Here is a 27,474-nt window from a genome sequence, read left to right on the forward strand (position 1 = left end):
TTTTTTTTTTTTTTTCTTTTTTATTGTAGAGATGAGGTCTCACCAAGTTGCCCAGGTGGGTCTCGAACTCGCGGGCTCAGGCAATTTACTCACCTTGGCCTCCCAAAGCACGGGATTACAGGCTGAGCCACCGAGCCCAGCAGGATTTTTTAAATTGTAGTAAAATATACATAAGATGGTATTTACCCATTATTTATTTATTGACTTATTATTTTTTTAAGTCAGCATCTGACTCTGTTGCCCAGGCTGGAGTGCAGTGGCACAATCATGGCTCTCCACAGTCTGAAACTCTTGGGCTCAGATAATCTTGCCACTTTAGCCTCCCGAGTAGCTGGGACTACATCCAGCTAATTTTTGGATTTTTTGTAGAGACAAGGTGTCACTATGTTGCCTAGGCTCACCTGGAACGCCTGGACTCAAGCAATCCTCCTATCTCAGCTTCCCAAATTGCTGGAATTACCAGGTGTGAGTCACCACACCTGGCCAGAATTTACTTTTGTTGTTGTTTTTTGTTTGTTTTTTGAGTTGGAGTCTCACTCTGTCACCCAAGCTGGAGGGCAGTGGCACACTCATGGCCACCAGCATTGACCTGCTGGGCTCCAGTGATCCTTCTGCCTCAGGCTTCCAAATAGCTGGAACTACAGGCGCGCGCTACCACGCCCGGCTAATTTTTGATTTATTGTAGAGACGAGTTCTTGCCAAGTTGCTTGGGTGGGTCTCGAACCCATGGGCTCAGACAATCCACTCCCCTCAGCCTACCAAAGTGCTGGGATTACAGACTGAGCCACCGAGCCTGGCCAAGGTTTTTTAATGTTATGACTTGGTTAGGACTTTACTGCTTTTTAAGGCTGAATAATACTCTGTTGTATATATATACCACATTGTTTACCCATTCATGGTCACTTGGGTTCCTTCCACCTTTTGGCTGCTGAGAATAGTGCTGACATAAACATTGATATACAAATATCTGTTCAGCCGGGCTCGGTGGCTCAGCCTGTAATCCCGCGCCTTTGGGAGGCTGAGTTGGAGTGGATTGCCTGAGCCTGCGGGTTCGAGACCCGCCTGGGCAGCGAGACCTCATCTCTACAATAAATTAAAAGAAAAAAATCAGCCGGGCTTGGTAGCGCATGCCTGTAATTCTGGTTACTCGGAAGGCTGAGGCTGAAGGATCGCCAGAGCCCAGCAGGCAAGGCTGCGGCGGCCGGGAGCGGCCACTGCACTACAGTCTGGGCGACCGAGTGAGACTCCAACTCAAAAAACAAAAACAAAAAACCACAAATATCTATTCAGAGTCTTTGCTTTCAGTTCTTTCAGGTATATACCTATGAGTAGAATTGCTGTATCACATGGTAATTGTTTAGCTTTATGAGGAACTGTCAAACTGTTTTGCACAGTGGCTGTAGCATTTTACACTTGCACCAAAACTACACGGGGCGGCTGCCTGCTAGAGATGGTGGCTCACACCTATAATTCCAGCACTTTGGGAGGTCAAGATGGGAGGATCACTCAGAAGTTTGAGAACAGCCTGAGCAATATAGCAAGACTCTTTATCTCTACAGTAAATAAAAAATATATGTATAGAAAAAAAATTAGCCAGGTAGTGGTGGATGCCTGTAGTCCTAGCTACTCAGAAGGCTGAGGCAGGAAGAAAAATAGAGCCTAGGTGTATAAGACTGCAGTGAATTATGATTGTGCCACTGTACTCCAGTCTAGGTGACAGAGTGAGCCCTGTCTCAAAAATAATAATAATAAAACATAGGGTCCAAATTTTTCCACATCCTTGCCAACACGTGTTGTTTTCTATCTTTTTGATAATAGCTGTCCTAGTGAGTGTGAAGTGATATCTCATTGCAGTTTTGATTTGCATTTCTCTAACAACTAATGATGTTGAGTGTTTTTTTTTCATGTGTTCATTAGTCATTTGTATACCCTCTTAGGAGAAGTGTCTATTCAAGTCCTTAGACTTTTTTTTTTTTTTTCTTAAGAGACAGGGGCTCGCTCTGTCACCCAGGTTAGAGTGCAGTAGCGCAATCATGGCTCACTGTAGCCTTTAACTCCTGGTCTCAAGGAACGAACCTCCTGCCTCAGCCTCCTGAGTAGCTGAGACTACAGCCTTTTTTTTTTTTTAATGAGCTGAGGTCTCACTGATCTTGAACTTCTGGTCTCCATTTTTGAATTGGGTTTTGTTGTTGTTGTTGAGTTGCGAGAGTTCTTTATACATTCTGGAGATTAATCCTCTATCAAATACATGGTTTGCAAATATTGTCTCGGATTTCATTAGTTGTCTTTTCGTTCTCTTGGCAGTTCTCTTTGATGCAAAAAAGTTTTTTAATTTGATGAAGTCCAATTTATCTTTTTTTTTTTTTTTTTTTTTTTGAGTTGGAGTCTCACTCTGTCGCCCAGACTAGAGTGCAGTGGCTGCTCCCGGCCACCGCAGCCTTGACCTACTGGGCTCCGGTGATCCTTCCGCCTCAGCCTTCCAAGTAACCAGAACTACAGGTACGCGCTCCACATTCGGCTAATTTTTTTGATTTATTGTAGAGATGAGGGCTCACCAAGTTGCCCAGGCGGGTCTCGAACCCGCGGGGTCAGGCAATTCACTCACCTCAGCCTCCCAAGGCATGGGATTACAGACTGAGCCACCGAGCCCGGCTGAAGTTCAATTTATCTATTTCTTCAGTTATCTGTGTTTTTTAGAAATATTTAAGAAATCATTGGCAAATCTAAAGTCATGAAGCTTTTCCTGTTCTGAGTTTTAGGTCTTAAGTTTAGGTCTCTGATCCATTTTGATTTAGTTTTTGTATGTGGTGTAAGGTAAGGATCAGCTTCATATTTTGCATATGGATATACATACAGTTTTCCCAGCACCATTTGTTGAAAAGATTGCCTTTCCCCATTGAAATGATCTTGGCATCCTTGTTGAAAACCAATTGTTTATAGATGTGAGGGTTTATTTCTTGGGCTTTCTATTCTGTTCCATTGGTCTATATGTCTATCCTTATGCCAGTACCATGCTATGTTGATTACTGTCTAAGGTTTGTGAGTTCTCTAATTTTGTTCCTTTTTTTTCTAGATTGTTTTAACTATTCAGGATTCTTCCATAAGAATGTTAGTATGGGTTTTCCTATTTCTGAAAAAAACAATGTTGGTTTTGATAGTGATTGAATTTGAATCTGTAGATTACTTTGTGTCATATTGATCATCATAAAATATTGTCTTCAAATCCATGCACACCAGATGTTTTTCCACTTATTTACGGCTCTTAAATTTCTCTCAGCAATATTTTAGAGTTTTCAGTGTACAAATCAGTGTATAAGTCATCTCTTGGTTAAATTTACACCTAAATATTCCATTCTTGTTGATGCTAATGTAAATGGAATTGTTTTCCTAATTTCCTTTTCAGATTGTTCATTGCTAGTATATAGAAATGCTACTGATTATTGTGTATTGACTTTGTATCCTGCTGCTGAATTTGATTTTTTTTTTTTTTTTGAGTCAGGGCTAGAGTGCAATGGCATGCTCATGGCTTAATGCAGCCTCGACCTCCTGAGCTCATGTGATCCTCCAGTATCAGCTCCCCCAAATAGTTGGGAATACAGGGGTGTGCCATCACACTTGACTAATTTTTAAAAAATTATTTCTAGAGATGAGGTCTCGCAATGTTGAGTAGGCTGGATTTGATTTCCTGGGGTCAAGCAATCCTCCCACTTTGGCTTCCTAAACTGCTAGGATTACAGGCATGAGCCACCGTACCTGTCCTTTGATTATTAGTTATTTTTTGTGGATTTACGTATACATATAAGATCATATCGAGCCGGGTTCGGTGGCTCAGCCTGTAATCCTGCGCCTTTGGGAGGCTGAGGTGAGTGGATTGCCTGAGCCCGCGGGTTCGAGACCCGCCGGGGCAGCGAGACCTCATCTCTACAATAAATAAAAAAATCAGCCGGGCGTGGTAGCACATGCCTGTAATTCCAGCTACTTGGAAGACTGAGGTGTAAGGATCGCCGGAGCCCAGCAGGTCGAGGCTGCGGTGGCCGGGAGCGGCCACTGCACTCCAGTCTGGGCAACAAAGTGAGACTCCAACTTAAAAAAAAAAAAATAAAGATCATATCGTATGCAAACAGAAACTTTACTTTGTCCTTTACAATTTGAATAGCTTTTATCTCTTTTTCTTTTGAGTTGTAGTCTCACTCTGTCACCCAGGCTGGAGTGCAGTGGTACGCTGATGGCCACCACAGCCTCGACCTGCTGGGCTCAGGTGATTCTTCCTCTTCAGCCTTCCAAGTAGCTGGAACTACAGGTATGCATTACCACACCCAGCTAATTGATTTATTGTAGAGATGAGGTCTCGCCAAGTTGCCATGGCTGGTCTCGAACCTGTGGGCTCAGGCAATCCTCTTACTTCGGCCTCCCAAGGTGCTGGGATTGTAGGCGTGAGCCACCGCACCCTGCTGCCTTTATCTCTTTTTCTTGTTAGAATTGCCAAAACTATGTTGAATAAATTAGCAAAAGTGGGTGCTATTATTTGAATGTTTGTCCCCTCCAAATCTTATGTTGAGATTTTATCCCCAATGTTGGAAGCAGGACCTAATGGGAGGTGTTTATGGAAACCCTCAACCAGAATTAATTAATATTAATTAATTAATTTATAGTTGGGGTCTCATTCTGTCATCCAGACTGGAGTGCAATGGCACACTCACAGCCACCACAACCTCAACCTGCTGGACTCAGGCAATCCTTCTGCCTCAGCCTCCAGGTAGCTGGAACTACAGGTGCACACCACCACGCCCAGCTAATTTTTTGATTTATTGCAGAGACAAGGTCTCACCAAGTTGCCCAGCTTGGTCTTGAACCCCTGGACTCAGGCAGTCCTCTCTCCTTGGTCTCCCAAAGTGCTGGGATTACAGACTTGAACCAGAATTTATTTATTTTTTATTTTCTATTTATTTTCCTTTTTGAGTTGGAGTCTCACTCTGTCGCCCAGACTGGAGTGCAGTGGCTGCTCCCGGCCACTGCAGCCTCGACCTGCTGGGCTCCAGCGATCCTTCCGCCTCAGCCTTCCAAGTAGCTGGAACTACAGGTGCGTGCTACCACGCCAGGCTAATTTTTTTTTTTAATTTATTGTAGAGATGAGGTCTCACCTGCCCAGGTGGGTCTCGAACCCGTGGGCTCAGGCAATCCACTCACCTCAGCCTCCCAAAGGCGCGGGATTACAGGTTGAGTCACCAAACCCGGCCAGAATTTTTTTTTTAAATGTGTATTTATTCTTCCATGTTTAAATTTGGGTCACCTTCAAAGTACTCTTCGTTTGATGCAGTACACCTATTGAGACATTTTTTCCACTGCTAAAAACAGCTTTTGAGGCCAGGCTCAGTGGCTCAGCCTGTAATCCCAGCACTTTGGGAGGCTGAGGTGAGAGGATTGCCTGAGCCTATGGGCTCGAGCCCCACCCAGGCAAGTTGGTGAGACCTTGTCTCTACAACAAATAAAAAATTAGCCGGGTGTGGTAGTGTGTGCCTGTAGTTCCGGTTACTTGGAAGGCTGAGGTGGAAAGATTGCAGGTCAAGGCTGCAGTGGCCATGAGTGTGCCACTGCCCTCCAGCCTGGGTGACAGAGTGAGACTTCAACTCAAAAATAAAGAAAACAGTTTTTGAACTTATAAGTAGCCAGAACTACAGGAGTGTGCTACCACACCTGGCTAATTTTTGATTTATTGTAGAGACAAGGTCTCACCAAGTTGCCCAGGCTGGTCTCAAACCTGTGGGCTCAGGCAATTCACTCACCTTGGCATCCCAAAGTGCTGGGATTACAGGCTGAGTCATTGATCCTGGCCTGTATACACATTTTTTTTTTTTTTTTTGAGTTGGAGTCTCACTCTGTCGCCCAGACTGGAGTGCAGTGGCCGCTCCCGGTCACTGCAGCCTCAACCTGCTGGGCTCTGGCGATCCTTCCGCCTCAGCCTTCCAAGTAGCTGGAACTACAGGTGCGCACTACCACGCCCGGTTAATTTTTTGATTTATTGTAGAGATGAGGTCTCGCCAAGTTGCCCAGGTGGGTCTCAAACCCGCGGGCTCAGGCAGTCCACTCACCTCAGCCTCCCAAAGGTGCGGGATTACAGGCTGAGCCACCGAGCTCAGCTTGTATACACATTTTAAGTGGTGTTACCTATGTATTATTTTTTGAAGTTGAATTGAATTATAGTAGCAATGTATAGTATGACTTTTGCTCAAAAGATAACTTTAATCAAAGGAATGCTAGCGTCACCATGCGACAAGCAGGACAGTCAAAGAAAATGGCAGAAGCACTGTTGTTCGAGGAGCACGAGAACATTTTGAAGTGGTATTTGAAGTCTGAGAATGTTGTGAAAGTACAATGACAGTGGAAGCATGAATACGCAACAGAACCTCCAACATGCCTAATGATTGCAAGCCTTCACAATAAGTTTGAGACATATGGCACTGTGTGTGATGTACACAAGGAAGTCCTCTGGAAGGCCTTGCACAGCAAGTTCTGCTTCTTCTGCTATGGTGTTGGAAGAGTTTACACACTCACCACAGAAGTCTACCAAACAATGTGTACCTCTTGTAATTGGAGAAGTCAAATGTGACTTGTATTCATCTTTTGTTGTCGGTATATATTATTATAATTTCAATACAGTTTTTCCTTTTTAAAAATGTGTATACATTTTAAGAGTTGTTATCTATGTATTACTATATGAAGTTGAATTAAATTGTGATAGTAATGTGCAGTATGACATTCCCTCAGCCATGCTTCTGCCATTTTCTTTGACGATTCTGCCTGTCAAATGGTGATGCCAGCATTCATTTGATTAATGCCATCCTTTGAGTGAACATCTTACTTAAAATGTGTATACATTTTTTTTGGCACCCCCTGTATATTTTAGAGACAGGGTTCTACTCTGTTCCCCAAACTGGAGTGCAGTGGTGCAATGACAGCTCACTGCAGCCTCGAACTCCTAGGCTGAAGCGATCCTTCCACCTCAACCTCCACCTACCAAGTAGCTGGGACTACACGGTTGAGCTACCACATGCAGCTAATTTTTAATTTTTTTGTAGAGATGTGGCCTGGCTATGCTGCTCAGGCTGGTCTCTAGCTCCTTTTGCCCAGATGGTGCTCCTGCTTTGGCCTCCTATAGCACTGGGACTAGATATGAGCACTATGCCTGGCCTCATGAATACGTTATTATTGTCTTTATTAATGCCCTCCCTGGTGGAGGGGATAAGTGAGTTCTCTCTATTAGTTCCTATGAGAGCTTGTTGGTTTTTTTTGTTGTGGTTGTTTTTGAGTTGGTGTCTCACTCTGTCACCCAGACTGGAGTACAGTGGCACGCTACCAGCCACTGCAGCCACATCCTGCTGGGCTCCAGCCATCCTTCCGCCTCAGGCTTCCAAGTAGCCGGAATTACAGGCATGCGTTACCATGCCCGGCTGATTTTTTTATTTATTGTAGAGATGAGGTGTTGCTGCCCAGGTGGGTCTCGAACCTGCGGGCTCAGGCAATCTACTCACCTCAGCCTCCCAAAGGCGCGGGATTACAGGCTGAGCCACCGAGCCTGGCTAGTTTAAGGCATTATTATAGTAACTCTGGAAATCTTATTCTCCCACTTATCAGGGATTGCTAAATTTTTGCTTGAGGGCTGAAGCCATCTATTTGTGATTTTTTCTATTTTTGCAAAGTGTGTGTCCCTTATTGTGTGTGGTCACTACGGTTTCTGTTATCTCTGCAGTCAGCTAGTGACCGACGAAGATTTTTCTGACCAAAAAAAGGGCATAGGTCCTTTAAATCTTCTGAGAGATATTGCCTAGGCAGGGCTGGGGTGAGAGGGTGATGCTGGTGGTGGTGGTTAGTGCAAAAATTGCATCCAAGAGAGCTTAAACCAAGATAAACATCTCAGAGTACCTACAGATCCACCAAAGCACACAATCTCGTTTTTGGAGGGCAAGGTCTCCACTGCCTGCCTTGGAACCAGTTCCTGCTTTCAAAACTGGGGCTGCAGCAGGTCGAGGCTGCAGTGGCCGGGAGCAGCCACTGTACTCCAGTCTGGGCGACAGAGTGAGACTCCAACTCAAAAAAAAAACCAAAAAGCAACTGGGGCTGCTAGCCCCACAAACATGGTGGGGCTAAGGAATGAAGTAGTGGCTGCTTGATTCACACCACTCTTTTACCAAAAAATAGCAGCCCCTCTCTTCACCCAGCAATCCCTGTTGTTAAATGTCTAGTCACAGGTTCCAGAGTTCTGAAACAGTTGATTACAATCACTATTCTTTCTAGCTCAGTGATTGCTTTGATCCAACAACCAACCCCTAGAGCTTCCAACTCCACCATTATGCATGACTGCTCTCCACATTGTTTTGATTACTATAGCTTTTTACTAAGTTTTTAAATTGGAAATAACTTTTTCTTTTCTCCATTAAAAAAAATTGCTTTGGCTATTTGGGGCCTCTTGCAATGACACATAATTTGAGGACCAGCTTTTCAATTTCTGCAGAAAAAAGGCCATTGGAATTCTGATAGGAAATGTATTGAATTTGTAGAATGCTTTGGGGAGTATTGCCATCTTAACAATATAAAGTCTTCCAATCTAAGAACACAGAATGTCTTTCTATATACTTGGGTCATCTTTTTTTTGTTTGTTTGAGTAAGTCTCACTCTGTCGCCCAGGCTGGAGTGCAGTGGCATGCTCAGGTAATCCTTCTGCCTCAGTCTTCCAAGTAGCTGGAACTACAGGTGCGTGCTACCATGCCTGGCTAATTTTCTGATATATTGTAGAGAGAAGGTCTCAACAAGTTGCCCAGGCTGGTCTTGAACCCCTGGGCTCAAGCAATCCTCTCGCCTTGGCCTCCCAAAGTGCTGGAATTACAGGTTTGAGGGCTGAAGCCATCTATTTGTGATTTTTTCTATTTTTGCAAAGTGTGTGTCCCTTATTGTGTGTGGTCACTAAGTTTTTACTAAACTTAGTACCCCCGGCCCCATATGTTCTTTTATTGGTAGCCATCACTCCTATCTGTTCACAATTCTTTTTATCACCCCTGACAGATACTCTGACCATTAAGCAACAACTCCACATTTTCTTTTTTCTCTAGCCCATGGTAACCCTCTATTCTATTTCTGTCTCTATGAACTTGTCCGTTCTAGATATCTCATATAAGTGGAATTATCTAATAGGTGTCCTTTTGTGTCTGACTTATTTCATTTAGTTGCTATAAGTTCTTTCTTTTTTTGTTGTTTTTGAATTGGAGTCTCACTCTGTCACCCAGACTGGAGTGCAGTGGCCGCTCCAGGCCACCGCAACCTCTACCTGCTGGGCTCCAGCAATCCTTCCGCCTCAGCCTTCCAAGTAGCTGGAACTATAGGCGCGCACTACCACACCCAGCTAATTTTTTTGATTCATTGTAGAGATGAGATCTCACCAAGTTGCCCAGGCGGGTCTCGAACCCGTGGACTCAGGCAATCCACTCACCTCAGCTTCCCAAGGCGTGGGATTACAGGCTGAGCCACCGAGCCCGGCTTGCTATAAGTTCTTAACCTATATATTGACTCATTAGATACCCACAACTGGGAGCTTGGTGTTTTTTAGCCCCACTTTACAAATTAAGAAGCCAAGCACAGAGAAATTAGGCAGTTTACCTAAGATCACTTAGCTGGTAAGGAAGGTGCTAGCAGTCAGCTCCTATACTCTAAACCTGATGTTGCACCTTCCTTCGCTAAACTGTCTTGGCTCAAGTCAGCTCCCAAAACTCAAACACATATAACCAAAAGTGTCACCTTCTTTCCATGAAGCCCCACACTCCTCTAGATATGGGGCAGCTGGGCACTCTGAACCTGTTGTATTCACTCATTCCTTTGCCGGCCCATTCTGGGCCCTGGGGAAACAGGTAAACCCCTGTCCAATAATGAGAGAAAAGTTTCGGGAGTTTCACCCAGGCTAGGAGTCAAGAAGAGAAGTACTTTAGGAAAAAATGCCCTTGTAGCCAAGAACAAAGGCTAGCAATCCGGCAGGTAGTGTTTAGAGGTGGGGAGGAAGGAAGGGTAGTGGTCACTGGTTATTTGCTGTGAGTTCCCTGTAGGAAGAGATCTCAGTTTACCAATTCACTTTCCTGCCTATAACCTTTAGTTTGTGCCTAGTATAGAGACTGTGGAAAAGCAGCAGTGATCTCATTCTTGCAGAGTCTACCTGTGTCCTGTGAGAGGGCACATGCCTAGAGATGAAACTGATGGGACCGAAGCTAGGTGATGTTCTTGCTTAAGTCATGTCAAACAATTTTCCAAAGTGTTGGTGCGAATTTACACTCAGAACCAAGAAGCAGAGATTCTACTTTTTTATTTTACAAAGAAATATTCCCCACATCCTCTCTGTACCATCACCCCCCATTCTCCACTCTGCATGGCCCAGGCCATGCCTAGCAGCAGGTTGAGACTACCTGAAAAGCCTCAAGCACTTTGGCCCATAGATACAGTAAACAAGTGACCCTGGTCTCCAGGACCAGAAGGAGCATGGCCACATTTGCTCGTGGCTATAAATAGGACCCTGAACCAGAAGCAGGCCCCGCTGACAGGACTGATGGTGTGGTCAGGTTAGCTCTCAAAGGCAGGCCCAATGTTGTGGGGGTGAAGCAGGGTGAGGGCAGGAAGAGCACAGTCTCTGTCATACTCGCTCTCACTCGCTTGTCTGTCCTTGCTCCTAGAGCTGATTCTGAAAGAGGGGCTATCCTCCAAAAACCTCCTACCTGGCCAGCCCTTGGCCTACAAGTTGGAGGTATGTATCTGGTCACTGCTCAGACTCACTGTTGTTGTTTTTTTAAAAATGATTTGAGAACTGGGCAGTCCCTGAATCAGAATAAGTTTGGAGAGGTTCCCCTCACTGTCCTCACTCCTTCAGGAAGGTGTTGTCCAGCGTGGCCTGGGAAAGAGAGGGTATTGCCTTCACCCCTACTCTCTGTTTAGCCTTAGCCTTGACCTTAATGGGCAGTGGGCGGATCATGGCTGTGTCAGTCTGGAGGAGATGTCAAGGAAGCAGCTTGGAGAAAGGACTGGAAGGCAGGGCAGGAAAGGCTCAGAGCTGGGGGTGGCCACCCTGCTACACTGAGTGAGACCTGGCTCTGCATACCTGAGGTTGCAGGCACTGGCAAGCTGGATGCTGGGGTAAGGTGGAGTATGCTCAGCTCAGTCTATTACCACAGAACAAGGATACAGGCTGGATGAATTTTGTACGGCCACCGAGCCCATCGAAGCCTGTTCTTACCTAGGGCAGAAGGAAGAGATGAGTGGGCCAGGTTAATAGGCCAGGGAGCTGGCTACCCAGCCCCATTCCTGAGAAGGTGAACATCTACCACAGTGGGAAGTCATACTCACCACATCTTTGCTGTGACAAGACTCTGCCCTGGCCCTCTTGAGCTGTTTCTGGCCCAGGATGGCATTCCGGATGAAAACAGGGAAAGCACCAGCCAGTTCCTCATCTGGCTCTCCTACACAGCGCTGGCCACCCAGAGACAGTTGGGACTCCTGCAGGGGAGACCCAGAGCTGGATGTGATGAGCCGGATATCAGCAAAGGAAGGAGGATAGTGGTGGTGGGAGATCAGGATCTCTGATGCCTCACTAGGAGGCAGAAAGGATAATGAGTATAGTCCCAAGGGTGGCTCTGCAGTACCTTAGTTCTGGGTCTGGACTAATGGCTCTGGCAAGACCTTGCCCTCCCAGAAGTCCAGCCTCAAGCCAGTCCTGGCAAGGATAGCTACCCAAGCTTCTTCTGGAAGTCCTTACCTGCTTGGTACCTTTGGGTATCTTCTTGGGGATGTTCTGAACAGGAGAGCTACAAGAGTGAGGCAGAAGGCAAAAGGTAGGTAAGCAAGACATGAGGGGCAAGTGAACAAGGCTTAGCACATGCCCCTTGGAGTCACCATATGGTATGGCTGCTGTCATGTCTGTGTTCTGGGCAAGGCACCTCAGTGATCCCCACCCCAGTACAGCTGTTAATAGCTAGACAGTCACAGCCAGCAGGGTGGTAGAGATAGGGAAGACTGGACCATGTCCCAATCTTGTGACTTCCACTTAGGGCCAAATTTCATTGCTCCTTAAGTCCTTGGGCACCTTACCATGTACCATGGCTCCACATGGGGCTGGGAATCCAATCATTCCACCACCCACAGAAGGAGAGCCAGTCATGCCCAAACAAAAGGTATCTCATAAGCTCAGGCCTAGCTTAGTCCTGTCTGCCAAGAAAGGGGCACTACCTCTACAAAACCCTCAGTAAATTAGTCTCTCTGTAAGGTAGCCCATAAAGTACTCTCAGAACATGGAGTTAGGCCAGGAGTGGTGGCTCATGCCTATAATCCCAGCACTTTGGGCGGCCAAAGGCAGAGGATGGCCTGAGCCCAGGAGTTTAAGACCAGTCTGGGCAATATAGCGAGATCTCGTGTCTATAATAAAATTTAAAAATTAGCTGGGCATGGTGGCACACACCTATATTCCCAGCCACTTGGAAGGCTGAGGAGGAAGGATCGCCTGAGCCCAGGAGATCAAGGCTATAGTAGCCGTGAGTGTGCCACTGCACTACAGCCTGGGTGACAGAGTGAGACTTTGACTCAAAAAAAAAAAAAAAAAAAAAGAACATAAGGTTAGGCCATCTTCCTTGTACAAGAAAGGTCTGGGGCAGAATATAGCATGGTCCCAGGCCCTGGCCTACCACTCCCAGTCCCACAGTTGGACACTGTTTCCATCCAATTCCTGGGGACCTGAGCAGCTGGATACTCTCTCCTGGTATTTTCCCAGGTGGGTGGGAGGATGGTGATCTAAGGCTGACTCTGGTTTCTCAAGCCATAAGGACAGGAGTTGGGTTAGGGACTACTGACTCTTGATTCCTTGGCTCTTGCCCTCATGGCCTGTGGTGAGATCATATGATGACAAGGGAAAACACTTCAGTTGTTGTGAGTCTGGCTCTGGGGAGGCTGAGCTGAGTTAGGGGCATCCTGGGCTCCCTTACTTCCCTCATAGGTCCTGAAGATGGTGAAAGTGTCTGAAAGGCCTGGCAGCTTGAAGACCCCAGGTACCCACCTTCAACTTTTATAGCTGAAGAGAAAGCAATGGGAGGAAGCCAGAGTATGCAGTAGGCACTGACAGACCCCTGACTGCAGCCCACATGCTCGGGGGTTTGTTTCTCATCACTGCCAGCCCTGGCCCTGAATAGCAGGGGTAATATCCTCTATGGTTTGGGAGGACTGGCTAGTCCGACTGGCTTGCGCGCTTGCTCTCTTCTATCTCCATTGTGTAACATCTCAGTTTCTTTCTCTTATGACCAAAGTCTTTGATTAAGTGGAAAACTGCTGAGCCTCTGACCTCCCTTACTTGAGCAGCAATACCTACGTGTACGAATAAGCATAGTCTTTGAGTTTACAGTGAATCACACTTGGCAAGCCTGGCCAAGGAGATATCCTCCCTTTTCCCAGTCCCACTGCACCCCTAGTGCAGGTTCCCATTGTAGTTCCAGACAGCTCCTCATGCCTGCCCCTGTGGGTTACCCTCTTGGGTGGTTTGAGATGGTCCGGCCTCAAGCATGAGCCTCAGAGGCACACAATGGAAGAGGAAGTTCAAAGTCCCTGGCTCAGGACTGTTGGGCAGAACCCTCCCCAACACCACAGCCCGGATTCATCCCTATTGGGACCCCTGCATTCTCTCTAACTCATTTCCAACACTTTTGCCCCGAAGAGTGATGGTGAGAATTAACGAGACAAGCAAAAGAAGGGCTTTGCACAGAGTGAGTGCTCAGGAGAGGGGAGAAGAGGTGGTTGAATCAAAACCATGGCCAACCCCTCACTGCCCCATCAGTCACTCAGAGCTATCAGTGCAGGGTCTGCCGAGCTGCCTTAGTCATCCCTTTTCCAGGCCATGGACAGTGTCAGGGACAATCACTCACTGTGTCTTCTCCAGGCAGAGTTTCTTGGAGTGGTCATGCTGGGACCTGGAGGGCCAGGCTGGGGGCGTATCTGCCTCAAAGGTAGCATTGAGGTCAATATCATCACTGAATGATGGCCGGCGGAGCTTCAGCATCTCCACAGGAGCTGGGCTGAAGGCAAAGATGATCTTGTTACTTGGGACCACTGTGGCAGCCCAGAAGGACAACAGCCCCTCAAGCATCAGAGACAGCTCTGCTCTAGGGACCTGGAGCCCACTCGTGACTCAGGGCCACCCTCAAGAAAGCCCTACTCTCTACAGGATAAACAACTTGACTCACTTCTTTGCATGGTCATGCAACCAGTGAAAGTCTGTAAGACAAGAAAGAAAGCAAGCAAAATCCCAGGCAAAACCCAAATGTATAAAGAAAAGTTTACTGTCCTTTGACCATGTGGCCTCATTTTCAGAATGTGGTGCAAAGGGCCAGTCAGAGATGTCATCACAGATTGAAGTAAAGGGAAGTTCTCCCTCCCTCCTCCTGTGCCTTTGCTACTTACACAGCAAATGGTACAAAATTAAAAACCATCAAAATTACTCCCCTAGGGGCTGGCGCTTCCATAGCTTAAATATGATGTAGGCATTAAAGTAGTATTTCTAGAGAGTCAACTTAATAACACAGAAATGTGTTCATAAGCTAAATTGAAAAAAGCATACAAAACTCCGTCAATGCAATCATGATTTGGTGCATGCCTCCAGTCCTAACTCCTAGATGCAGCAAAAGGACTAGAAGGAACTATTCCACCTGTCAACACCAACTACCTCTATGATAACTCCATATTTTCCAAGTTTTCAATGAGTGTGTTTTTACTTTTATAATGGGGGTGTTTAGTTTTATTCTAATAAAAAAAAACTGTAGGCCGGGGTCAGTGGCTCAGCCTGTAATCCCAGCACTTTGGGGGCAGAGGTGAGTGGATTGCCTGAGCCTGTGGGTTCGAGACCCGCCTGGGCAACCTGACGAGATAGCATCTCTACAATAAATAAAAAATTAGCCAGGCATGGTAGCATGCGCCTGTAGTTCCACTACTTGGAAGGCTAAGGCAGAAGGATCACCGGAGCCCAGCATGTAGAGGCTGCAGTAGCCGGAAGCAGCCACTGCACTCCAGTCTGAGTGACAGAGTGAGACTCCAACTCAAAAAACAAAACAAAACAAAACAAAAAACCATAGTCAGAATTCTTCTAGCACTTAGACCTGGCAGGGCTCCCCAGCTCCTGTGGTCCAAGAAGAGCCCTGGGGAGAGATGGGTAGTTCCAAGGACAGCCTCTCTCCTTTCCTCAGGAAACTTTCAGGGCTTCACTATAGTCCCACGTCTGCTGGAGTGTACAGATCAGAGGAACGAGAACTACCTGCAATGATCTGTGTGGGTAAGCAATCTAGGAAACCTGGACTATTTCCTCCTTTCCCTGTCCAGATCCCTGGAGACTATTTTCCTTTTTGCCTGCAAGTGGAAATGAAGGCTGCACAAACCCACCTCAAACCATCTCCATGCTGGTTGCTTTGCTTCTCCCTCTGGGAATCACGGCATTAAGCACCAACCAGGATCACTCATGCCAACTTTTTTGTAGTATCTATTATTCTGCCACCATTTACCAACCCAGCAAGTCCAGGCTCAAAGTAGGAAAGGGAAACTCAAGAGGCAGGCTGGGTCTGATGGATGTTACAAACTTTACCCTCCAGGTGACTCAGACAGGACTTCCTACTGCCATCCCTCAGGTCTTGCCCAGTAATGCACAAGGCACATGCTCAGCCTTGGCTCAAGCCAGCCAGTCTTCTTTACTTGCACCTCCTGGACATCTACAACGCTAAACTCAAGACTTAGGATGTTCTTACAGTGTCTCCTTCACTCCCCACACCCACATCGGGCTCATATATTTCTTGCTCTCTCAGACTGTTCCTCGTATATCATTCTTCCTTTATGAGCTTGAAGTCTGTTTCCCTTTTCGCCAGGGGTCTTTCTTTCCTTTCCACCTTCTGTTTCTCCTATAAGGGGAAGAACCCAGGGCTCAGTATCCCTTCACCTACTGGTTGAGGGTCTGGCTTGAGGCCCTCCTGGGTGGTAGATACCATCACCCTTGGGATATCTGCCTGTGGTCAACTTATAGGGTTGCATGCCAGAGGCCTCAAGAGGTGAGGGAAAAACATTCAAAGCTCCCCTTTCCAAAACAGAGCCAAAGCTGTGGACAGACCCATCGCCTCTGTGGCATATGGTCAGTTAACATCTCCTCCATGAACTCATAGCTTCTGGTAGCCTTATCCTAAGCAAAGGTCTCCCTAATTCTCTCCAGTCCAGGAGCCAGGGGTCTTTCAGGCCCATGAGAGACGTCTTCCTAATATCCCCTCTGCAGTTGGGGTTGGTGCCTACCTCCTGAGACCTCCCTAAAATGGCAGCTGAAGGATAATCCTATTGCAACAAATGGAATGGACAACCACCATCAGCACCCAGAGATTTCCATAAAATTCTGGGAGAGAGAGCATGGTCGGGAGACAGGAGACTGACACAGCAGCCAGAACCCACAAAGAAGGGTATGTGAAGGCAAGGGAGGACCTTGCAGTACTGGGGCACTAATGGATAGTATGAGCTTGGCTCCACCCCATCCTACATCTGCACTGGTAGAACTCTAGGCAGTCAGGCTGCTACCCTGGGTCAGGAAATGGAAGAACTTTCCCCAAAGACACTAAGCAAACCATCTAGAGTGACCACTAGGACAGACAATGTTGGACCCAACCGTAAAGCCTTCTGCATCCTAGGTTTAGAAAAGGCTTGGTATGTCTCCAGCTTACTACATACTCCCCCCAAACCCTGCCCACATAGGTTGGATTCCCAGGCAGCCAAAGACCACCAGACATGGGAGGGGGAGCCCAAGAGAAAGGTCATAATGCACAAACACTGAGTCTGAGACAAACAGACACATGAGACCATAAAACAAGTATAGCTGCTGAGCGCAGTAAGTTATGCCTGTAATCCTAGCACTTTGGGAGGCCAAGGCAAGATAATTGCTTGAGTCTAGGAGTTTGAGACCAGCCTGGGCAACACAGCAAGATCTCATCTCTACCAAAAAAAAAAAATAGTGAGGCATGGTGGCACATGCCTGTAGTTCCAGCTACTCAAGAGACTGAGGTGGAAGCTTGCCTGAGCCCACAAATTCAAGTCTACAGTGAGCTGTGATCATGCCACTGCACCCTAGGCTGGGCAACAGAGAGAGACCCCAGCAACAACAACAACAAGGAGAACAGCATGTTTTGCAAAAAACATACTCAAAGACCAAGAAAGAATGCTTGCAGATTTAAAATAGGATTACTGATTCAGCCTTAAAAAGAAGAAAATTCTCACACATACTACAACATGGATGAACCTTGAAGATATTATGCTGAATGAAATAAGCAGTCTCAAAAAGACAGATATTGTATGATTCCACTTACCTGAGGGTCTTAGAGTAGTCAAATTAATAAAGACATAAAGTAGAATGGTGGTTGCAGAGGCCAAGAAGAGAGAAAAATGGGGAATTATTGCTTAATGGGTACAGTGTTTCAGTTTGGGAAAATGAAAAAGTTTAGAAGATAGATTATGGTAATGATTGCATAGTAATGCAAATATGCTTAACACCAATGAAAGCTAGGCGCGATGGCTCATGCCTGTAATACCAGCACTTTGAGAGGCAGAGATAAGATTGCCTGAGCCCAAGAGTTCAAGACCAGCCTGGGCAACTTGGCGAGACCTCGTCTCTACAGTAAATTTAAAAAATTAGCCAGACATGGTAGTACACACCTGTAGTTCCAGTTACTTGTAAGACTGAGGTGGAAGGATTGCGTGAGCCCAGCAGGTCTAGGCTGCGGTGGTTATGAACATGCCCCTGCACTCCAGTTTAGGCACAGAGTAAGATTCTGACTAAAAAAATAATAAAAAAAAAACACTGAACTGTAAAGGGTCGAAATGGTGAATTTATTTTTTGAGTTGGGGTCTCATTCTATCAGACTGAAGTGCAGTGACATGATCATGGCTCACCACAGCCTCAAACTCCCAGGCTCAAGTGATCCTCCTGCCTTAGCCTCCCCAGTAACTGGGACTATAGGCATGTACCACCACTAATTTCTTTGATTTTTTTGTAGAGATAAGGTCTTGCTGTGTTGCCTAGACTGGTCTTGAACTCCTGGGCTCAAGCAATCCTCTTGCCTCGGTTTCCCAAATCTCTGGGATTATAGGTGTGAGCCACTGTACTTGGCCTTTAAAATAGTGAATTTTATGTTATGCATATTTTACCACAATAAAAATTATTGCTGGAGTCAAAGTTATTAAAAATTAGAAAACTAAAATTAGCTGGGCGTGGTAGCATACACCTGTAGTTCCAGCTACATGGAAGGCTGAGGTGGAAGGATTGCTGGAGCCCAGCAGGTTGAGGCTGCGGTGGCCAGGAGCGGCCACGGCACTCCAGTCTGGGTGACAGAGTGAGACTCCAACTCAAAAAAAAAAAAAAAAAATTAGAAAATTTTGGCCAGGCTTGATGGTTCAGTCTGTAATCCCAGCACTTTGAGAGGCCAAGACAAGTGGATTGCCTGAGCCCGTGGATTCGTGAACAGCCTGGGCAACATGGCAAGACCTTATCTCTACAATAAATGAAAAATTAGCCAGGCATGGTAGTGCGCGTCTGTAGTTCTGGCTACCTGGCAGGCTGAGGCAGAAGGATCGCTGGAGCCCAGCAGGTTGACGCTGGAGTCAGCAGGTTGACGCAGGGGTGGCCGTAAGTGTGCCACTGCACTCCAGCCTGGCCAACAGAGTGAGACTTCAGTTCAAAAAATAAAAAAGAAATTTTGGGCTGATGCAGTGGGACATGCCTGTAATCCCAGTGTTTTGAGAGGCTGAGGCCAGAGAATTGCTTGAGGCCAGGAATTTGAGATCAGCCTGGGTAATGTTGCAAGACCCTGTCTCTACAAAAAATAAACTTTTTTTTTTTAATTAGTCAGGCATAGTGACAGGCATCTAGCTACTAAGGAGGCTGAGGCAGGAGGATTGCTTGAGCCTAGAAGTTCGAGGTTACAATGAGCTATGATTGTGCCACTGCACTCAATTCCTCCAGGATGGCAAGAGGAATAACACGTATCTCTGTGAACTGCCCTGAATATATATCTTCAGTGCACTCCAAGGAGTTATATTTTAAAAATTATAGAATGACCAAAGTATCAAGAAACTAAAATTAAAACTCCCCAAATTTCCCTGCACTATGGTTTCATAGGGTCTTCATTTGTAATGAAGCAAATGTCTAAGAGGGCAGCCATCAAACTGGTGACCTGGTAGCCCCTAGGCTGAAATGCAGGTTTGAGGAATCATCAATGGGTGATGGGATGAAAATCACAGGCACATACCAGTCCCGCCACAGTAATGTTCCTTAGGTATCCCCAACAGCTTCTGCTGTCCATAGGATAAACTGCACACTACAAGGCTGGCCTATGAAGTCCTGTGGAGACTTGGCCACTGCCACTAGCCCTTTTCCTTTAAGAATACTCAGCTCAGCCAGGTACAGTGGCTTACACCTGTAATCCCAGGACTTTGGGAGGCAGAGGTGAGAGGATTACCTGAGCTCAGGGGTTCAAGACAAGCCCAAGTAACATGGCAAGACCTTGTCTCTACAAGAAATCAAAAAATCAGATGGGCATGGTGGCACATACCTGCGCTTCCAGGTACTTGGAAGGCTGAGGCGGAAGGATTGCTTGAACCCAGCAGGTCAAGGCTGTGGTGGCCAAGAGCATGCCACTGCACTCCAGCCTGGGCAACAGAGTGAGACACCCAATTAAAAAAAACCAAAAAGAAAGGGATTAGCAGTAGTGGGAAACTGCTGGGAGGGGAGTGGGGAAGCGGGATTGGCAGTAGTGGAAATCTGCCTGGGGAGGCAGGGACAAACCTCATTAACAAGTGTACCTGTATATAATGAGCATTTGTGGGGTTTTTTGTTTTTTGAGTTGGAGTCTCACTCTGTCACCCAGACTGGAGTGACTTATAATGAGCATTTGTAACCTAAACCTGAATTGTACTCCACACCTTTAAAATTAAAGTTTAAATTAAGAAAGAAAAGAAAAGCTGGGCTCGGTGGCTCAGCCTGTAATCCCGCGCTTTGGGAAGCTGAGGTGAGTGGATTGCCTGAGCCCGCGGGTTCAAGACCTGCCTGGGCAACTTGGCGAGACCTCATCTCTACAATAAATCAAAAATTGGCCAGGTGTGGTAGCGTACACCTGTAGTTCCAGCTACTTGGAAGGCTGAGGTGGAAGGATCACTGGAGCCCAGCAGGTTGAGGATGCGGTGGCCGGGAGTGGCCACTGCACTCTAGTCTGGGCTATAGAGTGAGACTCCAATTCAAAAAAAAAAAAAAAAAAAGAAAGAAAGAAAGAAAGAAAAGAAAAGAGGGCTAATGCTGAAAATGACAGATCTGCCACACAAAAATTTTTGTTTCAAGAGACTCATTCTGTTGTTGGAATAAAGTGGTGGGATCATAGCTCACTGTAACCTCAACTCCTGGCTCAAGTGATCCTCGTGTCTCTACCTCCTGAGGAGCTAGGACTACAGGCATGCACCACCACATGTGGCAAATTTTTAAATTATTTGTAGAGATGGGTCTCACTATGTTGCCCAGGCTGGTCTCAAACTCCTGGGCTCAAGTGATTGTCCTGCCTCAGCCCCCTCAAGGTGCTGGGATTATAGATATAAGCTACTGCACCCAGCCAACCACCCTAATTTTTTTTTGTAGAGACAAGGTTTCACTGTTACCCAGGTTGGTCTCAAACTCCTGGGCTCAAGCAATCCCCTCACCTCAGTCTCCCAAAGTGGTGAGATTATAGGTGTAAGCCACCACACCCGGCCCAACCACCCTAATTTTTATGCCCAGAAAAATACTGGAGGAAAAAAGGAATTAAGTCATTCTGCATGCAACTTGATGGGAAGCCCAGCCCAGCTTTATACAGATGTAGGCTTGTCAGATGTAGTGTCTTTCTGGCTTGAAAGACAAGGGAGATCAGAGTTGTCCTCCCTGTACCAAGGTGTGCTGCAGTTCCTGGCATGAAGCTTACTCAGAATGAAGTGGGCTCATCCCAGCTGGGAGCTACAGATCAGATTCCATGATGTAGTGTATAGCTGGTGGGTTCTAGACTTAGCCATCTAAAACCCCCTCTAGACTTAGCCCATCTATCCCACTGAAACCTATGCTCCAAAAGGACAGTGAAGGGCTGGCATGCAGCAGGCACTCAATAAGGACCTGCTGTAGGAGTCCAGGCCTTCCAGCGGCCTAGAGTCATAAAGAAAATAAGCAAAAACAGGCAGGGCATGGTGGCTTACATCTATAATCTTAGCACTTTGGGAGGCCAATATAGGAAGATCGCTTGAGCCTAGGAATTCGAGACCAGCCTGGACAACATAGTGAGACCTCGTTTCTACAAAAGTCAAAAAAGTAGCCAAGCATGGTAACATGTGTCTGTAGTCTTAGCTACTCAGGAGGCTAAGGCAGGAGGATTGCCTGAGCCCAGAAGGTCACGGCTATGGTGAGCCAAGATTGTGCCACTGCCCTCCAGCCTGGGCAACAGAGTAGGACCCCTGACTCAAAAAAATAAAAATAAAATGAAAATAAGCAAAAGCAGATATGTAAAGACCCTAGGCACCTACAGAGGATGAGTGTGTAGAAACACTCTGAGGGACCAGGAATGGAAAATACATGGTGTATCATCAGGAGCTTATAGACAGCAATCCTTAGTGATATCCTAGGAAAAGGTTTTGTACTCCCTGCCATGAGGCAGCTTGGATTCTAAAGGTCTGCCCAATGTAGATGATCTCTGGGTACTCTACCTGCTAAGCTCTTGACTGAGTTCTCATGTTACCTAGGGTTTCTGAGGTGGCATGGTGAATGGCTAAGGGTGGGGTAGAGAGGAAGGAACAGAAACAGCCTAGATTGTCCAAATCAACCACACTGGCCCTCACAGCAGGTCATATGCCCGTAACACTCCCATAGCCCTTTCACAGTCCAACTCAAAAGTGGGGCAGGCAGGCAGCTCTACAGAGAGATGCTGAAGTTAAAAAGCAGAATAAGGCTAAAGAGTTAAAGGTACAAGAAGAATGAGATGAAGCTAGCTCTCATGCATTTGCTCCCCCATGCAGATGTGGACTGGGTCCTATAGAGTGATGAAAGGACTGGGTGTGCATGTAAGAAAGTTGGCAATGAGAGACACAGATTAAGATGTGGCTACTGGTTTACTCTGAGTCATATGTATACATAGTGGATTGATCAAGCTCCAGCAAGACTCTAGAGTGCCTCTGTGGCCCATGGTACCTGGCACAGCATCTGAATAAGAAGTGCTACCTATACAGAGGGTAAGCTTATTGTGGCTGAGGAAACTAAGGGAGCTGACCCTTCCATGTGGAAGAGTTGAAACAAAGGCACAGAGACAGGAAGAGAAGAAAAGTTCTAGGTTTGACAATGTGATCTGGCTGAAGCCTAAAGATCTTCTGCAGTCCACAAGGTTGGCTCCATGAGTGGCCCTAGGTACAGTGCCAAGAGGACTTGGAGGGAGGTGTGTGTGTGTGTGTTGGTGGTGGTGGTGGTGGCGGCGGCAGAGGGGGAATTGGCATGATGCCCAGAACTACATTTGGGAAACTTCTCTGGGACTGATATGCTGGGCAGACAGGACAGGGGATAGGCCACAAGTCTCATGTGAAAGTGGTGCAGGGGAAAAGTTCGGGAGGTACCACAGACATTATGTAGATGGACAGGCTCTATCAACTGATTGGATGCGGGGGAAGAGGGAACAGACTGACTTTCCAAAGGAGACTGAAAAGTGATTCAAATAAACGACTGGGTCACTGACAGGAATTGTGTGTTTTCTGTCTGGGTCCTTGCTGGGGTCCTCTCACAGGCAGTTTAGCTTTGAGGATAGCCTCAGTCAGTCTGCTTCTGTGAAACACTCAGGAGCAGAAATGGATGCCCACTCCTGCAGAGGCACCAATATCTCTGCCTGTTGGCTCCCTCTGCTGGCAGCTTTAAAGCACACATTTCTCAGACCCGGGGAATTATTTTGGAGTGGTTTCCTATCTGTTTCAGAATCTGGGGCAGACAGATGCATATGGTAAGCTACTCCATAATGGATGAGCCCCATTCTCAAACCAACCCTGTGTTCTCTCTGGTTTTTCCTGGCCTCTCCTTGTCAAAGTCCAGACTTTTCCTCCAAGCCACTTTCCAGCTAAATCTTAGCTAGCTTCCAGGGTAGGCAGTTCATAGATATCAAGTCCACAAAGGCAACCCACCCCAACAAAGCCAGGAAGAGTAAAGACCCTTACTGGGGAATTCTCCCAGCCTGTGATCCCTGCATCACCCCAAAGAGTCAACACACCTCTCTAAAACCAGGCGATTGACAGTCTCACTGGCCACTGGTGGCAGGTTCAAGGTTTCCTGTAGCATCGTTAACTTCTTTTTCAGACTCTTGGGGAAGGAAAGAGAAGAATGTGAGAGCAAGGCTGAGGCATCAAGCCCAGAGATATTATGTAGAGGACATGAGCAGTATGCATGAAAGATAGGTCCACTGGGAACAGAGCAAGCCCAACATCGGGCTCAGGAGGCCAAGCCAACCACACTTTAGAAACCCTTTCTGGTAGAGCCTCTTCTCTAGTGACTGAGGACCCCAGGGATGTAGGTAAAGGACAAACTATGAGGGAAGACCCACGGTGCTGTCTGCCCTCTGTAGACAAGACCAAAGAGAGCACCTTGACCTAGGAGGATGCAGGGAAGGAGCCTAGAATCACCATCACTGACTGATGCACAGGTTCCTGGGCAGAGATACCTCAGGCCCACTCTTGGAGGGCACACAAACCACCCCCTACTCCCATCAAGCCAGGGATGTCCCTCACCTTGATCTCCTTTTCAGCACTCTGTAAGTCCTTCTGGACCGATCTCAGTTCTAAGTTGGCCTGATTCAATTCAGAGTAGACTGCCTGCAACTACAAGAAAGTATAGGGAGTAAAGGACAAGTCAAGTGGTAGCCATGTACCCTGCCCCTACCTGCTGTTACTCAGTGCATGGTCAGGGGCGCCTAGGGTCCAGAAGAGACTGGGGGTATGGGAAGAGATCCCAGCCCTCTGAGGCTAGGCCTCAGTCTGGCAATGCACATCGGGAGCTGCACAGGAGCAAAGGCTGTTTCCTATATCCTGGAGCCCATTGATGCACCATGCCAGAAATAAAAGCACCTGTACTAAACTGAACCAGGTTCCAGAAACCCTTCTATTCTGGGCCTGGTATAAAAACAGGGCTCTGAAGCTGTCATATTTGAGGCCTGTGCTCTCCAGCCAGCTGAGAGGTACTCAGGAACCAGAAGATCAGAGAGGAGCATGAGTAAACACGTGCTGAGGGGATGCCTCTGTGATCTGCCGCCCCAAGTGGACAAGCCACATAGTCAGAGCCAATGCTCAGTAAGGATCAGTAGCAAGTCTCTATAAGCCATCCAACAGCTCCATGTAGTTAGTTGTGCCATCAGGTCTCATGGCTTTGCTTAGGAGACCTGAGTAAGCATACAAAAGGAGAACCACCTCTCCCTTCACCCTCTGTCCCGCTAAGTTACCTTGCTTTTGGAGGAAAACAAATCCTTCTTCAGCTTGTCAGTCAGCTCCCCTGAGGCCTTCCGTGCCTCTTTTAGATTCTCATATTCTCTGCAAAGTGGCCATGGAAAGAGATGCCAGAACAGAACACACTACAGACCAGACTGAGCTATAGCACTAACCTAACACACCACCCAACCCCTTACCTCATTCTCATTCCTACTTTGCCATCTGGGCCCAACAGGGGCCAGGAGGCACCATGAAGGATCCTGCACAGAATGCAAGGAGGTGACTTGGTTCCCTGCTTGTCCAACAGGCACTGGTGACTTGAGAGGGTGTGCCCCAGTCTCATTAGGGGGCCCCCTATACCACCTGGTCCTATAGGAGGCATCTTGGACCCCCTGTGCCTGTCAGTCAAGTGGTCCCCTTCTGCCAACCTCATACCCACAATAGTGAAGAACATGGGTAAAATTTCACCCAAGCTAGGCAGGATCAGTAACAGTGCTGATGGGAAACAGGCTCCAAATGTCATGACGGGGTGCAGAAAGCTGTGTCAATGCCATTAAAAACAACACTTATAATTCACACTAGATTCTCTCAACAACCTACAAGGCAGGTCTATTACTATATCCATTCAGGAAGCCAAGGGTCAGAGAGGCCAAGAAACTGACTCCAGGTCACACAGCTGGTAAGAGGTGGGAGTCAGTGCTCAAACTAAAGCAGCATGGCTCTAGAGCATGCCCTTTAACTCCATCTGCTTTACAAAAGATGGGGAGCAGCAGCAAGGCTAGGGCATTATGGCCTAGTTCCTGGGCTTATTGAGAGGGGCCAGATTACACACTTCTTAAGAGACACACAGTACACAGCCAGCTGCTCCACCGCTGATTGTCCCACACCCATGTCCCGGATCATCTCCTCCACTTCAGGCCGCTGGCTCTGGAGAAGGAGCTCAATTCTGAAAAACATAACCAGCCCACAGCATTTGAAATCTGGAGGCTGTTGGGTAGGTACCCAGTGTAGCTCTGTCTTTGCTGCCGTTGCTATAGTAACAGTCTAGTCTGCTAGGATGCTTTAGCAGGTGGGTGTGCCCAAGGAAAAGCCCCACAGCAGAGCTAAGCATAGCTCCAAGGGATGCTGCTGAGAAAGATGAGGTACTAACAGAGGGCCATGAGGTCAGGGATTTCCCAGAGGGAGGTTCCTGGATGGAAAGACCACAGGTCATCTGGCCACAGGCAACAGATACAGGGAGGAGTATGACAAGGGCCCCCATGGAAAGTGGAAGAGTCCATAGCAGCTAAGCAAGAAGACTTGCGCCCATACCCAGCTGGCCTGAGCCCTCCATGGCCTATGGAGATTTGCGCCACAGAGGTGACCCAGTCCCACTCCCCACGGCAGCCCTGAGAGCTATACAACTTGCGGGCCTTGGGTACAAAGGAACAGTGCAGGACCCAGCTCCAAACTCACTTCTCCATGGTCTTCATCTTGCTCCTGAGTCGGCGGGCCTCCTTCCGTGCTTGTTTGGTCTCATCCTGTTGCTGCTCCAAATACTTCATCTGCTTCTGAAGAGCAAATACATCCATACTTGTTGCTTGGAGGCTCTCAGGAGCCATGGCTAAAGTCACTGCAAAAACTCCACTCTACAACTGTCTGTACCTTAGCTCTTGAAAACGTTGATAACCACATCTCCAAACCCCAGGAGGTAAGGCTCCTTGGGCCCCACTCTGGCTTGTGCTTTTTCTGCTAAGAGGCTCTAGACCAGCTGTTTCCTTATCTCCCTGACTGCTTCCTCCTGAGATATATCTTACCATAGGTACAGCCCACTGCCAGTATTTACAGGCCCACTGTGGGCTACCAAGGTCCAGTGGTCTGGGCTTCATAGTACAGGTTGTTCAGGCAGCTGAAGAAGTTCAGAGCATAAACCCAGACCTCATCATCCACCATCAGACCTAAGAAGAGTTGGCAGGATAGGAGAGCTGAGCCAGGGCAGCTGGCAATGCTACCTTCAGCACAAGACCACTCCATCTCTGACCTAAGAATGCCATCAGAGACTCCTGCTTTGCAACCAGGTGCTAGTTTGCTCTCTCCCACCATCCAGGCCATTTGATCCAACAGGAACAGAGACAATGAATATCCTGGGGCCTTGTCTGTCCACAAGGATGGTTCCCTTTCCCTTTCAAATGGCATCCAGCAAGGACTGCTCTTGCCTACAAGGCCAGAATATCAATCATGGGTTCAGATCAATCGCCTCATGCCCCTTGGAGAGCAAGAGGCTCACCAACCCAGGCTGATATAAAATTCATCTGGGTCTAGGGCTGTTTGCTCTGCAGTCTTTGATCTGCTCGGTCAGCTCAGCATGGCTGACTTCAAAAGCGCTTGCTTCTCCCTGGGATGCTGTTTGATCTGGCTCTGGAGAGCAGCCCAGCCAAGGACTAGAGTGCTAACAGAAGGTTCTTCAGGCTGGCCTCATCAGTGGCATACGAACCACTTTTGGAAACATGGCCCAGCCTCACCGAGGTCTTAGTTGAACAACCCCTCTGTGAAGTGCTGGCAGGGCCTCGCTTCTCCAGACGACCTAGTGCAAAACCCATGAGCACAGCAAGTACGGTCATTTTCTTATAGACTAGATGAGTATAGTATGGGAGGGCCTGGGAAAGAAGTAATTTGCTTCCATTTTATAACTGTGTAATTATTGACTGAGGTAGAACCAGAAGATAAGCCCAAAATGGTGAGTCCAGGACCAGGACTATATCTCCCCATCAACTCTGCCCACAAGACTAGGGACCTACTTTGAGTGTGGAGCATAGCATCTCAGCCTTGCCTAAGGCCTGCTGCAGAGATTCCACAGTGGCGTTGCGTTCTTCCAGCGTGTCCCGCAGAGTGTCGATGATAACCTGGCTGTCCCGTTTCTCCTTCTCTGGAACAAGGATAAAATGCGCGCAGGGCGGGGCG

At 47.3% G+C, this 27,474-nt stretch overlaps 1 protein-coding gene across 1 annotated transcript in view; it reads right to left on the reverse strand.

Annotated features, from left to right (window-relative positions):
- Positions 1–10,887: 10,887 nt before the first annotated feature.
- Positions 10,888–27,474, reverse strand: part of TRAIP (TRAF interacting protein) — a 33,663-nt gene continuing 17,076 nt past the window's right edge. Inside the window, exons 5-15 of the mRNA XM_008063178.2 lie at positions 27,312–27,439; positions 25,990–26,084; positions 25,367–25,480; positions 24,549–24,636; positions 23,842–23,931; positions 23,328–23,416; positions 13,932–14,081; positions 11,783–11,831; positions 11,374–11,523; positions 11,213–11,263; positions 10,888–11,014 (exon numbers count right to left, since the gene is read on the reverse strand). Of these exons, the coding sequence (XP_008061369.1) occupies positions 10,889–11,014; positions 11,213–11,263; positions 11,374–11,523; positions 11,783–11,831; positions 13,932–14,081; positions 23,328–23,416; positions 23,842–23,931; positions 24,549–24,636; positions 25,367–25,480; positions 25,990–26,084; positions 27,312–27,439 (1,130 nt within the window). The 3' untranslated portion in view covers position 10,888. The remainder of the gene's footprint in view (positions 11,015–11,212; positions 11,264–11,373; positions 11,524–11,782; positions 11,832–13,931; positions 14,082–23,327; positions 23,417–23,841; positions 23,932–24,548; positions 24,637–25,366; positions 25,481–25,989; positions 26,085–27,311; positions 27,440–27,474) is intronic.

The sequence above is a fragment of the Carlito syrichta genome, unplaced genomic scaffold (assembly GCF_000164805.1).
Source record: "Carlito syrichta isolate Samal-C Ts95f unplaced genomic scaffold, Tarsius_syrichta-2.0.1 Scaffold306628, whole genome shotgun sequence".
NCBI classification, from domain to species: Eukaryota; Metazoa; Chordata; class Mammalia; order Primates; family Tarsiidae; genus Carlito; species Carlito syrichta.